The sequence below is a fragment of the Callospermophilus lateralis genome, chromosome 9 (genome assembly GCF_048772815.1).
Source record: "Callospermophilus lateralis isolate mCalLat2 chromosome 9, mCalLat2.hap1, whole genome shotgun sequence".
NCBI lineage: Eukaryota > Metazoa > Chordata > Mammalia > Rodentia > Sciuridae > Callospermophilus > Callospermophilus lateralis.
In genome coordinates, this window is record NC_135313.1 from 18,302,150 (window position 1) to 18,315,092 (window position 12,943).

Genomic DNA, 12,943 nt, shown 5'->3' on the forward strand with positions numbered 1-12,943 from the left:
TTGAGGGATTTGAAAGGTGAAAAATTAGGCCGAATAATGTTCTTTTCCTGCTCTCAGGGGCAGTCAGGAGGCAAGCCAATTAGTACTGGTTCTTGAGTACTGAGAGGCATGACAGTCAGGTCTATGACAAGGTGGTTGTGCTTGGGGACAACCGCCCCCTTTATTTTAACTAAGGCAATGCACAGTTGTAGCAACAGTTTCTTGACTATCATCCTCTTGATTGTGACTTTCAGCTCCTCAAGCAGTTCCATATCTATTAGAGGCCACTGCAGTCCAGCACGTGTGGCATTCTGTTGGCTCTCTCCCAGAATTTTCCTTAAAAATGGGTAGGGGGGTTTTCTTCCTCCTCCTCCTCCTCCTCCTCCTCCTCCTCTTCTTCTTCTTCTTTTTTTTTTTTTTTTTTTTTTTTTTTGAGACAGGGTCTCACTCTGTGGCCCATGTTGGTCTTAAACTCCTTGGCTCAAGCCATCCTCCTGCCTCAGCCTCCTGAGTGCTGGGACCACAGGTGTGCACCACTACACCCAGCTGGTGGCTTCTATTATCTGCAGTGGGAGCAGGACCATAGAAGTGCTGCTCTCTAAGGCAACTGGAATCATTCCACTGCTGCTGCCCTGCTGCAGCCCTAACTATGTGAAGCCAAGGCCTCTCTGTGAGGTCTGGGGAAGCGCACAAGGGTCTCTGTCTCCAAAGAGCGCGCAGCAAGGCCTCCCATCTTGATTCCTAAGTACAGAAAGGGTGTTCCCCAAACAGAAAAGGGTTCAGATGCTGAGTGGTCCAAAAGAAAAACAGACTCCAAAGAATCAGAAGTCCTTTTAGTTTATATTGTACCAAGAACAGCAATGCAGTAAGAGATGGCCTTTCAACTGAGAGAGGTTTGCTCACAATGATATAGATGTGTCAAAAGCTCCGGGTTCTGTGGGAAGGTGCTGAGTTCTTCCAGCCTGTTGAGTCGGACAGTCCCCTTCCTTTCCTCCTCATCTAAGACCTGGCAGTGTTCGAGGGCGACTGTGCCAGAAACAAGGCCTCTGGGACCAGCCCCAGAAAGTTGGGTGCCCAGCTCAGCACTGTCTCTGTAGGAAACGCAGGCCCACCTTCTGACTGGGAACCAGGACAATGCGGGACACAGGCTTCACCTCCCCAGTCTCAGGGGCCAGGACCACCTCATAGTGCTGCATCAGCTGACAGAGAAAGAGCACAGGTAGGACTGGAGCCTTGATCTCTATCCACTGCCCCCCTCTGCAGACGCTGACTCTGAACCTCCCTGCCTCTCCCCCCCTCAGACTCCTTCACCCTTCCCTGGCCCACACGAACTCCCAATTGTCCCAGCTCACCCTCGCCAGCAGCAGCTGCATCTCCAGTTCGGCAATCCTGCGGCCCAGGCAGGCCCGGACCCCATAGCCAAATGGCACAGAGCCAAATGGGTGTTGGTTTCCACGAATGGCAGGCTCCCTCTTCCTCAGCCAGCGGTAAGGCTGGAAGCTCTCAGGCTCAGAGAAGGAGCTGGGGTCCCGGGACACCACATAGTGGCAGAACACAAACTGGGTCTACGAGGGAGGAATGGACAGCGTGACTCCATCAGCAAAGGGCTCTGGGCACTCCTGGCTACTTGGGCACTCTGGGCCCACTCACATTCTTGGGGAAGAGGAAGCCATCAACTTCAATTTCCTGATCCACGATCCGGGAGTTTGTGGGGACCACAGGGTAGAGGCTGCAAGGAACAGAATGCCGGGGGTCTGCCAAGGAGGGACAGAGTGGCCACTCCTTCCTTGCCTTTTGGTGCCTTAGCCCCTCTTCCCATCTCACCCCTGTTTCTGACCCTGGCCCACCAGCAGCCTCCACTTCCCATTCCTGTCTCTCACGCTTTCCCCCACGCAAAGACCTTGAGCTTGTGGGAATCACATCCTACCGCAGAGTCTCCTTAATCACAGCTTTGAGCAGGGGCATGCGAGCAAAGTCCTTGTGCTGGGGCACCTGCCCAGTGGGCACCACACCCACCACTTCCTTGTGCAAGGCCGCTTGGATCTCTGGGTTCTTTGAAAGGTGGTACAGAGTCCACGTCAGCGTGTTGGATGTCTAGGGGGTAGAATGGGAGATAAAGTGAAAGGGGATTTCTAGAGAAGTACCCAGCGAGGCGAGGCGAGGGTTTACACAGTGGGAACATGCAAAATGTGAGAGAAAGTTAATTTGCCACAAACATGGCAGAAAAACAGATGAGGGTTCAACACCTTGATGCTAAATGTGAGTGGAATAAGGACTGATACAATGAAGAATTGCACCTTACAGGTGACTGTAGCAAGGAGAAGCCCCATGTGACAAAGGGGCTCAAAAGGAATCTGCTAGAGACAAAGGTGCCCATGGACAAGCAGTAAAAGAGAGTTGGAATATGTGTGTGATGACCCTCCCAAGCTATCAGAGAGCAAAGAGCCCCCAGAGGTGATGGGATCCCTCTTACAAAAGGACCGGCCCTTTTGCCTCAGCTGGGCTAAATGACTTTTTTCCTTTCACAGTCGCATCCATGTTATAGAAAGAGCAGCTACATGAGGGATCAAGGTCAGCATCAGGCAGAGGGTAGTGGGGGATTTGTTCAGATGGGAGCTGGGAGTCCTGGGTCTCCTTGTCAGCCCAGCTCACGCACCGTGTCCACTCCAGCGAGGAGTAGCTCAGGCAGGCTGCCTAGAGCGTTCTGAGGACTAAGCAGTCCACCGGTCAGCAGGAAGTGCAGGTAGCCAGATACCTGGACCCCATCTGGCCCCCCAGCCTGTAGCTGGGCCTCCACTTCCTTGACTTTCTGATCAATCAACTTCTTCCCTGCAGGGACAATGGAGAACAACAGAGGATGGGTCAAACCATTCCAATGGTTGGTGACATGAGGGAGATAGTCCTGGGAGAGATTTGGAGATGCACAGGCCTGAGAGCCAACCAACTTTCTTCCCTGGCCCCGGTCTGGGAGTCCTCACCAAAGGAGAAGATGGTGTCCCAGCCAGCCAGGTATCGCCTCCAGAAGGGCAGCAGGGGACGGGTCCACTTGGGGAGGAAGGTTGAATAGACTGAATTCTGGAACATGAGCCCCACAGAGCTGATGAAGGTCGCAGTGTCCTTGGGGATAGAGGGCTCCAGGCAGCCCACCCGTTTCTCAAACAGGATGTAGCAAATAGCTGGGAAGAACAGAAGCCATTAGAGGACACAGAGCCAGGAGACACAAAACCCGGGGGAAGTGAAGAGGAGGAGCACAGCCTTCCCTTGCCCCCTCCCCCCCACTCTGAGCCCCTGTCCCAACAAGGGTACCTTCCAAGGCAAAGTGGTAGAAGAGGTGAGCCATGTCGGGCACCTGATCCCCTGAGGCACTGTCAGCTCTCACCTGGTCCAATCGAGCCATAAAGTCACTTATCACCTCATTTAAAGAATCCGTGTAGAGTGCAGCCTCTGCTGGCTTCAGCATCCGCTGGTTCAGAGCCTGGCGCAGCTGGTACCAATGCTCTCCTTGCCTGCGGGACACAGAATCAGCACAGATGTAATCCTGACAGGGGGTTTGGTTAAATGCTCTCTTCCCACCCAAGGCCTCCACAGAATTGAGGGAAATCTGGCTCCTGGAATTTAAAATTACACAATCACCAAGCTTTCAATGACAGAATCACTACTGCACAGTGTAAGTGGGTCAGGTGGACATCTCTAACCAAACTTCTAGAACCAAATCACAGATCTGAGGATTACCTTAGGCAGATGACTCAACTCCCGTGTGCCCCAGCTTTCCCATCTATGAACTGGGGATAATAATAATGCCTATCATCGTAGGGGGGTTGTGCAGATCATTAAAGTGTTTAGGTCAGTTCCCAGCCTGTGGTGAATGCGTAATGAATATTGCCAATGAGTGTCTTTTTCCTGAATCTACTATATTTGAAATGAGGGGGAGCTGCAGATGTCCCATCCTGAGGAATAAAATTGGAGCAATGTTTCTAGGATGCTCAGATTCTGGACCTCTATGCTCTGCTTGGCTCAGTGTGTCAAGAGGACAGGAGGATAGCCCTTGAACCACAGTTATTCAGTAGATGGTCAGGCCCCCACTCTGGTTAGCAGGGATGCTCAGATGGGTGGGAACGTGCTTTCTACATGAAAGCTTCATTTTCAGGGCTGTCTCATCCTCAGCTAGCCCAATCCTGTTACTTTTCCTAAGCAAGCTGGGTGAGAGTCCCATTTTTTTCCAAAGCTATTTCAGAGCAATAAATGTAATATGGTCCAACTTTAAGAGCAAGAGAGGAGATCCTTACCTATCCCTATGTATATCTACATACTTCCAAGTACAGAAAACACACCAAATTGTCACTACTGATAGCTTAGGAAGATGGGATGGGAGTGAGGAGGAGACTTAGTATTTTGTTATATAATTTTTTACAGTAAGTATTAAGGAATAAAACACATTTTTTTTATTTAAAAAATTATTTAAGTGAACCTTAACCCTCTTTCCCAGGAGCTTTCTTTACTGTGTTGGGAAAAAGCTAGAAAACGATAAAAGAAAACTCAGGTGGTGCACACCTATGATCCCAGTGACTTGGGAGGCTGAGACAGAAGGATTGTAAATTCAAGGCCAGACTGAGCAAATTAATGAGATACTCAGCAACTTAGCAAGACCCTTTCTCGAAATAAAAGGGCTGGGTATGTAGCTCAGTGGTAGAGCACCCCTGGGTTAAATCTCCAGTATGGCAAAAATAAATAAAATAATTAATTAATCAATAAATTAATATATAAATAGAAATATTGCTAAAAAAGTAATAAAACCAAAAAAACCCATTTGTTGGAATTTAAGGTTGTAAGTGCTCTTACAAGAGTAAAATTCTCCCCATAGCAGAAATTAGATTTTCAGAATTTAAATGAGAACATTTCTGTGATTGTTAAGCCACTTATTGCGAGAAAATGCTTCATAAAAAGAGATTTCAAAAATGTATATTCTCAAACAAAACAAACCCCAAGTATCATAGGTTAGCAAAACAGCTCTTAAGCACACACACAGGTGATGTATTTTGCTAAATATATTTAGCAAATTGGCTTCAGAGGAAAAAAATGTACTTAAATCACAAAGGGGTCTACTTGATGCTCAACTGAATCAGAGGTCTTTTTAAAGACCAGACATCTGCTGCTCAGTTCCCAGAACTTGGAATAAAGGGCCCAGGAATGGTTGTTTTAGTCTGAAACTGTCCACCTATGAAGGAACCAGGAAAAAGAAAGAATAACACTCAATGGGACAGTGATTGTGTGACCATCAGGGATAGGTGAGATGACCCCGCTACCGGGTTTATTTTCTTCCCAAAGTTGTAAGTTATTGGATTCCAGAACCAGAAAGATCTTATTCCACCATGGTTACTAGCGTCACCCTCTGGCATGTGATGTAAAACCTCTCCGGGCCTCAGTTTTTTCATCTAAAATTATAACCCACTCATGGGTTTGTTGTGAACATAAAAAGAAACAATGGATGTCAAGAGACCAGCCTGGTGTCACAAATATACCATTGTAGAAGTGTGATCATCTACACCGGGATCAACTTTCATTCCTTGAGAAGCAACTAAAACATGGTTGTCAAGTTGATTATAAATGGGAAAAACCATCCACTGTTTTTGAAATTCTGTTAACATACTATAGCAAAAAGAAGGCTGTAATAGTCCCAGTTACAACCTGTGGCACCGGGAATGGCTTATCACCAATGAGCCCCATTTATCTACTTTGATTGGCAGCTGAGTCAATATCATTCTCAGATTCACTTGTCTAAAGTCACACAATGTATTAAAGGAAAAGCCAATGGCCCTGGGCTTTAGCCCATCCCAACAACTGCTCCATACTGAGTATCAGGTTCAGAGGATGCAGAGATGCCACTCTGCCCTTCCCCCCATTGGCTGCCCTGTGTCCACTCTCTTTTGACCTGGTCCTGTGAGGCCCTGTTCCAGTCCCTTCAGGCCCCAGCTCACGTGGTGAAGGGCCCATACGTCAGGCCCTGATGGTCCCGGTGCTCCTTCCACAGCTCCATGTGGTCCCTTACGGGGTACTTGCCCTCCTGCCGCATCACTTGCTCTATGAGTGGCGCGCTGGCCAGGTTCACCAAGGTCTGAGACCCAAGGCTGGATAACCACAGCGGACCATACTTGGCCTTGTTCATCACCTGTGGGGGTCAACCAACACTGAATAACCGAGGTGCGATTAGGCAGGGTTTCTGGGGCAGGAGATGGGGCGTGGTGCACTAGTGAGTGGAGTGTGTAAGCGGCAGGCAGAGGGAGGGCTGGTGGTTCTGGGGGCATAATTCTGGAGAAAATGGCCACACAAGGAGCAAGGATATTGAGAACAAGGTGTATCTGGTGGAACTGGAGGAATAAGGACCTTGAAGTAATGAAAATATGTGGGAAAGGGGGATGTTGAAGTATAGATATTTGGGACGCAGCATTTTAGGAAAACTGACCCCTCTAGTGAGTGAGGTAGAAAGCCTATGGTTCCTTCTTAGCATTTAAATCTACTGCAGCTTGTAGCTCTAAGACAAATAAAAATGTCTTGTGCAATCGACAAGAAAAAAAGGAACGTTACAAGATGAGAAATTCCAAGAAAAACAAGAAACTGGATGAGAAAGGCATGAAGTAAACTATGTAGTGTGTATTTTTTAAACAAAAACATTTATTGTTTGTATTACATAACTCCCAAATATTTTACCTTCAGGTCTTAAGGACTGGGGATGTAGCTCAGTGGTAGAGCACTTGCCCAGAGTACACAAAGCCCTGGGTTTGATCCCAAGCACAAAACAAAACCAAAAAACTATCCAGAATTTCTAAAGCACTTGGTAACTAATACTCATCACATCTATGAAACTGACATTGCCACAATGTTATAGTTGCTGAGAATGAGACAGAAAGAAGCACATTTTGGTATTTGGAGTGGTGGTGAAACAAATAGAATCCACAAATCTGAAACAAAAATTTACTAAGTCATAGCCACAGACTGAGAGAAAAAGAAACACAGGGGTTTGCCAAGTACTTCCTCTTTCATAATCGCTACTGAAGACTTTTTTTGTTTTGATTTGGCTTTTTGTTTGGTTGGGTTTTTTTTTGGGGGGGGGTTGTTTTTAAGAGAATCAGAGTCTGTTGCAGTACAGAAATAAGGTCTAAGGGCTTCTATAAAGAGACACTGAAGTTGTAGAGATCTATCATTCAGATTATAGAAGGAAACGTCACCCAAATTGGAGTGAGAAAAATGCCAGTCTTTACTGGCTTTCACTATTGGCCAACATTGTTTATGTTGCATGGTCCTAGGACCATAATTACTCTTGATATATCACCCACTTGCTCGGAATCCATCCTGAACTAATAAAAGCTGATTCTGCCCATTCCCAAGAAGACAGTCGTGACAACTGAAGGACTACCTACAGGAGGATGGGGGTGGAATGCGAAGAATATTCTCAGTGTACATCATGTTATATTGTTTTGAGTGTTGAACCATGAGAATATATTACCTATTCAAATTTGTTTTAACCTAAAAGAAAACAAAACAATGTTTTCTGAAACAGCAATACACCCAGCATTGATCAGATAACTTCAGAAAGCAGGAAAACCTTATTGAACCTCTGAACTCACATATAAACTTCTTAGATCTATAATGGACCCTAGCCATATTTATTTTCCAATAAACTAGTTTTGTTTTATTTGTCTTAATATTTCCATTTAAGAATATTACTCAGCCTTAAAGAAGAATGAAATTATGGCATTTGTCAGTAAATGAATGGAACTGGAGAATATCATGCTAAACGAAATAAGCCAATCCCAAAGAACCAAACACTGAATGTTTTCTCTGATATGTGGATGCTAATACACAATAAGAATGGGGGACTAAGGGAAGAATAGAGGTACTTGGGATTAGGCAGAGGGGAGTGAAGGGAGGGGAGGGGATTTGGGGTGAGGAAGGAGAGTAGAATGAATCAGACATTATTCTACGTGCATATATGTGCATATATGACTACACGATCTGTGTAACTCTACATCATGTACAACCAGAAGAATGAGAAGTTATTCTCCATTTATGTATGATGTGTTTCTACTGTTTTGTATAACTAATTAGAACAAATAAAAAAACAGATGAGCAAAAGTAAGTCTAGTAGAATGGAAGAAGGAGAATTGGGAGGGGAAGGAGGACAGGAGGGAAAAAGGACAGAAAAAGGAGGGGAACATGAACTGCAATTGAATTCCATGTATTATGAGTTAATTGGAATGAACCCAACCACTATGTATAACTAGAAAGCTCTAATGAATACATTAAAAAATAAAATTTCCACTAAAAATGTTTTACATACAGATCTATTTTTTCTATTAAATTCCTTAGAAGACTTATGCTAAAAGTAGGCTTAATTTGTGTTCTAGTTTGGTTTAAGACATTAATAATAATAATTGCACCTATTTCTATGAAGCTGATCATAAAACCAGACACTGTTCCAAGAACCTTACTTAAATTAGCACTTTAATCCTCACTAAGGTTACATGAGTTGGGTTTAATATTACCACAATCTGCAGATAAGCAAACTGAGGCCCAAAGAAGTTGCTCAAGTTCACTTACCAGTAAGTGGAAGTCGGGGTTCAAATTCGGACCACCTAGCTAGAGGCCACACTCTTAACCACTTACTCCACTGGTCCTACTGTGTGGAGTAAGTGGTTAAGACTGTGTCCTACTGAATGGAAACAAACTTAAACCCTTTAAAGACACCTGCAATTTTGAAACCACAGTGACCATACAATATCCATGTTCCTCCCTCGTGCCACTGTTCGCCTTTGGGGCTGGATAAGTCTGTTCTGGGAAGCCCCTGTACCCAGCAGGCTGTTTTGCAGCATCCCTGGCCTCTTTATAGTAGTAGCTTCCAAGTTGCACCAACCAACCAAAAATGTCTCTAGACAGTGTCAAAATACCAATTCACCTAAATTTGAGAACCTTTACAGCAAACCCAACCTCTTAAAATGTCTCTTAATTTTTTTTTTAATTTTAGAGAACTTTTTTTAGAAAATAATAGGCCTTTTTGAAGAAATCTTTTTCTCAAATTTTGGTTTCTTTCCCTTCAACATTTAAGTAAAATGACATTTAATATTTTTATAAAAATGTGAACAGTGGTGATCTCAGCAGTGGCAAAGAGCAGTTTGTAAATCAGTAGATAAATTTATTTTCTTCTTTATACTGTGGTTTGTTTTTCAAATTTTCTACCACGATCTGAGAATCAGAAAAAAAAAAAAAAGTCACATTTAAAAAGACTGGATAAAGACTCATTTTCTTGGGTACTAGCTTCTTCCCTGGGATCCATGGTCTGTGACCACTTATTGGCTGTCAGTGTGGAGATTTCTAGGACGTTTGTCCCTTTGTCCAGGCCATGCCTTCTTCCTTCTTCCTTCATATTTCTCTTCTCAGTTTACTGGTAGAACTTACCAAGGATCAACTTATGCAAGAGGTTATTTTAGAAAGACACTGGGATACTCGATGAGAGATTTGTTCTGTGCCTGCCGTTAGGTGGTAACCTGAGCCAGTTAAAAAGCCCAAGCTTCAGGGCTGGGCTTGTGGCTCACCGGAAGAATTCTTGCCTAGCACGTTGGAGGCGATCCTCAGCACCACATAAAATAAGATAAAATAAAACAAAATAAAAAAACTATTGTTGCCCAAGCTTCTCCGTAGAATGGAGATCCACTGTTAGGATGAATGAGAGAACTAGCCCTCACCTGGTGAAACCCCAGGGAGTGAGTGCTGAATTCATTCAACATTTACTTATTAAACTCCCATTTTGTTTCTTCTATTCCATTTGAGGGGACAAGGACACAGCACATAACAGAAAAGACCTAGCTTTAGAGAGTTTTCAATCCTGGTGCATGTTGGATAGGTGAGAATTTGACTACAGATGCTCCCAAATGATTTTCTAATGATTTTTGTGGGTGTCTTGTCCCTTCAACTAGATTGAAAATCCTAGGGGGCAGAAACCACGTCATATTTCTTTATTCCTCCCATATTGTTTGATTCAAAAATGTTAGGCACGTTATAGATACTTAATAAATACTTAGATACAATAGATAGATAAAACAGATACAATAAACATTTAGTAGTTGTCAGTAAACCAGGGTGGGGGCAGGGTGGAGAAGGGACCAAGTTGCAGACAATACAAAGAATAGGAAAGACAGAGACAGACCCTGAGTTGGGAAAGACAATGAATGCCAGGAGCCTGGTAATGATGGCTCTTCCAGGATGGGCATTTGTTTTGAAAACCTGGAAGAATAATCTGGAAAGAAAATTAAGAAAATAATTCCCAGGCTGGGGTTATGGCTCAGCAGTAGAGCGCTTGTCTAGCTTGTGCGATGCCCTGGGTTTGATTCTCAGCACCACATAAAAATAAATGAATAAAACAAAGGTCCAGCTACAACTAAAAAATAAATATTTTTTAAAAAAAGAAAACAATTCCCTTTATAATAGTCTCTTTTTTTTCTTTTTTTAACCTGTCCGAGATTTTATTAGCAGGACTGTAGCGGTCAGTCGCAGAAGAGAAGGGGGTCAAGAGAGAGAGAGAGAGAGAGAAGAAAGAGGGGGAGAGAGAGAGGAGAGGGGAAAGAAAGAGAGACGAGGGTGGGGAGAGAGAGGAGAGGGGGAAGAGAGAGAGGGGCGAGTAAGAGAGAGAGAGGGAGAGCAAGAGAGTAAAAGGGGTAGAGTAAGAGTAAGAGAGAGAGTATAATAGTCTCTTTAGAGACGAAATATTTGTATCCCCTCAAAATTTTTATATTGAAAGTCTAACCTCCAGTTAGAGATGGGGCCTCTAAAAAAGTCATTGTGGTTAGGTGAGGTTATAAAGATAGGGCCCCTGATCTGATAGGATTAACGCCCAGAAAGCTTGCACCCTCTCTATTCACAAGCACTGAGGAAAGATCATGGGAGCAGCTGTGTGCAAGCCTGGAAGAACCAGCTCACTCAGGAACCAACAATGTTGGCACTCTGATCTCTACTTCTAGTCTTCAGAACTGGGAGAAAAAGAATCTTTTTTTTTTTTTTTTTTTTTTTTTTAAGCTGGGATTGAACCCAGGCTTCACACATGCCTCACAAATGCTCTACCACTGAGTCACTTCCCCAGTGACAAAATTAATTTCTGTTATTTAAACCATCCTGTCCGTGGTATTTTGTTATGACAGCCCAGGCAGATAAATACATAGTGTTAACCCAAATAATAATCAGAGAGAGATCCCCAAAGAATAATAACTATTTGGGAACAGCACAGCCTTGTGATGGGGCTGCACATAGTTTACTCTGTACTCAAAGAGATTGAGGAAAGGGTGAATGTTTAGGTGTGAAATAGGGAGGACTGCATAAGATATTGTCAAATAATTATCCTGACTACAAAAACAAATAAAGTGTCATCAGCCCAAGATTAAACAGACAGTTGTTGGGCAGATGTTCTTACAGAAGTATTCTTTTTGTATATGGTTGCAATGGCAGTATAGTTCTGGAGACTCTTTCATGACTAGCTCTTATTATCCAGGCACACATACATGAGATTCCCCTCTATGTATTTTGCATTTATTTATTTTGGTCAGGGTTTGACAAAAGTGATACCATTTTGATTCTGACAACTTTGACAACAGCATTCAAAAGAATAAAATACTTAGGAATAAATTTAGCCAGTGAAGTAAAACACTTATACATTGATAACTATAAAAGAAAGAACAAGGAGACTTAATACTGATAAGATGACAGGGCTCTCCAAAGCTATCGAGAGATTCAGTGTAAAGCCCATACAATTCCAATGACCTTTCTGCAGAAATGGAAAAGCTGGTCCTCAAATTCATATGGAACTGCAAGGATCCCTGAATAGCCAAAGTCATATTGAAAAAGAAAGCAAAGTTGGAATGCCCACACATTCTGATTTCAAATTTTACTACAAAACTACAGTAACCAGAATAGTATGGTAGGGTCTGGATTGTAGCATGTGTGAGGCACTGGGTTCAATTCTCAGCACTGCATATAAATAAATGAATAAAATAAAGGTTCATCACATCTAAAAAGATATTTTAAAAAACATCATGGTACTGGCATAAGGATAGACATAGAGACCAGTGGAATACAATTCAGAGTCCAGAAATAAACCCAAATGTTTCTAGCCAATTAATTTGCAACAAGAAAGCCAACACAATTCAATGAGGAAAGAAAAGTCTCTTTCACTGGTGGCACTGAGAAAACAGTTTAACCAAACACAAAAGAATGAAGTCGGAAACCTTCCTCACACCACATTTAAAAATTAACTCTAAATGGATTGATCAACAACCTAAATATGGGGCTGGGGTTGTGGCTCAGTGGTAGAGTGCTTGACTAGCATGTGTGAGGCACAGGGTTTGATTCTCAGCATGGCAGATAAATAAATATAGTAAAGGTCCATTGACAACTAAAACAAAAAATAAATAAATAAATCCAACAGGCATTAAAAAAAAAAAGACATAACCTAAATATAAGATCTGAAATTATAAAATTCTTTGAATAAAACATAGGGATAAATCTTTTATTTTTATTTTTTTCAGATGTTGATAGACCTTTATATGTGGTAATATGATAGACCATGTATTTATATGCAGTGCTGAAAATCGAACCCAGTGCCTCAAACATGCTAGGTAAGTATTCTACCACTGAGCCACAACTCCAGCCCCAGGAATAAATCTTTATGACCTTGAATTTGACAATGGATTCTTAAACTTGATACTAAGGGCATGAGCAATAAAAGGAGAAAAAAATTAAATAAATAGGACTTCATAAATATTAAAACTCTGGCTGGGCGTGGTGGTGCACACCTATAATCCTAGCGACTCCAGAGGCTGAGACAGAAGGATTGCAATTTCAAAATCAGCTTCAGCAACTTATCAAGACCTTAAGCAATTCAGCGAGACTCCATCTCTAAATAAAATATTAAAAAGGATTTAGG

General features: G+C 43.0%; 1 protein-coding gene across 1 annotated transcript in view; it reads right to left on the reverse strand.

The window, feature by feature from the left end:
• Nucleotides 1–797: 797 nt before the first annotated feature.
• Nucleotides 798–12,943, reverse strand: part of Cyp27a1 (cytochrome P450 family 27 subfamily A member 1) — a 38,066-nt gene continuing 25,920 nt past the window's right edge. Inside the window, exons 2-9 of the mRNA XM_076865819.2 lie at nt 5,955–6,145; nt 3,286–3,485; nt 2,958–3,155; nt 2,636–2,808; nt 1,907–2,073; nt 1,630–1,708; nt 1,332–1,544; nt 798–1,178 (exon numbers count right to left, since the gene is read on the reverse strand). Of these exons, the coding sequence (XP_076721934.1) occupies nt 1,059–1,178; nt 1,332–1,544; nt 1,630–1,708; nt 1,907–2,073; nt 2,636–2,808; nt 2,958–3,155; nt 3,286–3,485; nt 5,955–6,145 (1,341 nt within the window). The 3' untranslated portion in view covers nt 798–1,058. The remainder of the gene's footprint in view (nt 1,179–1,331; nt 1,545–1,629; nt 1,709–1,906; nt 2,074–2,635; nt 2,809–2,957; nt 3,156–3,285; nt 3,486–5,954; nt 6,146–12,943) is intronic.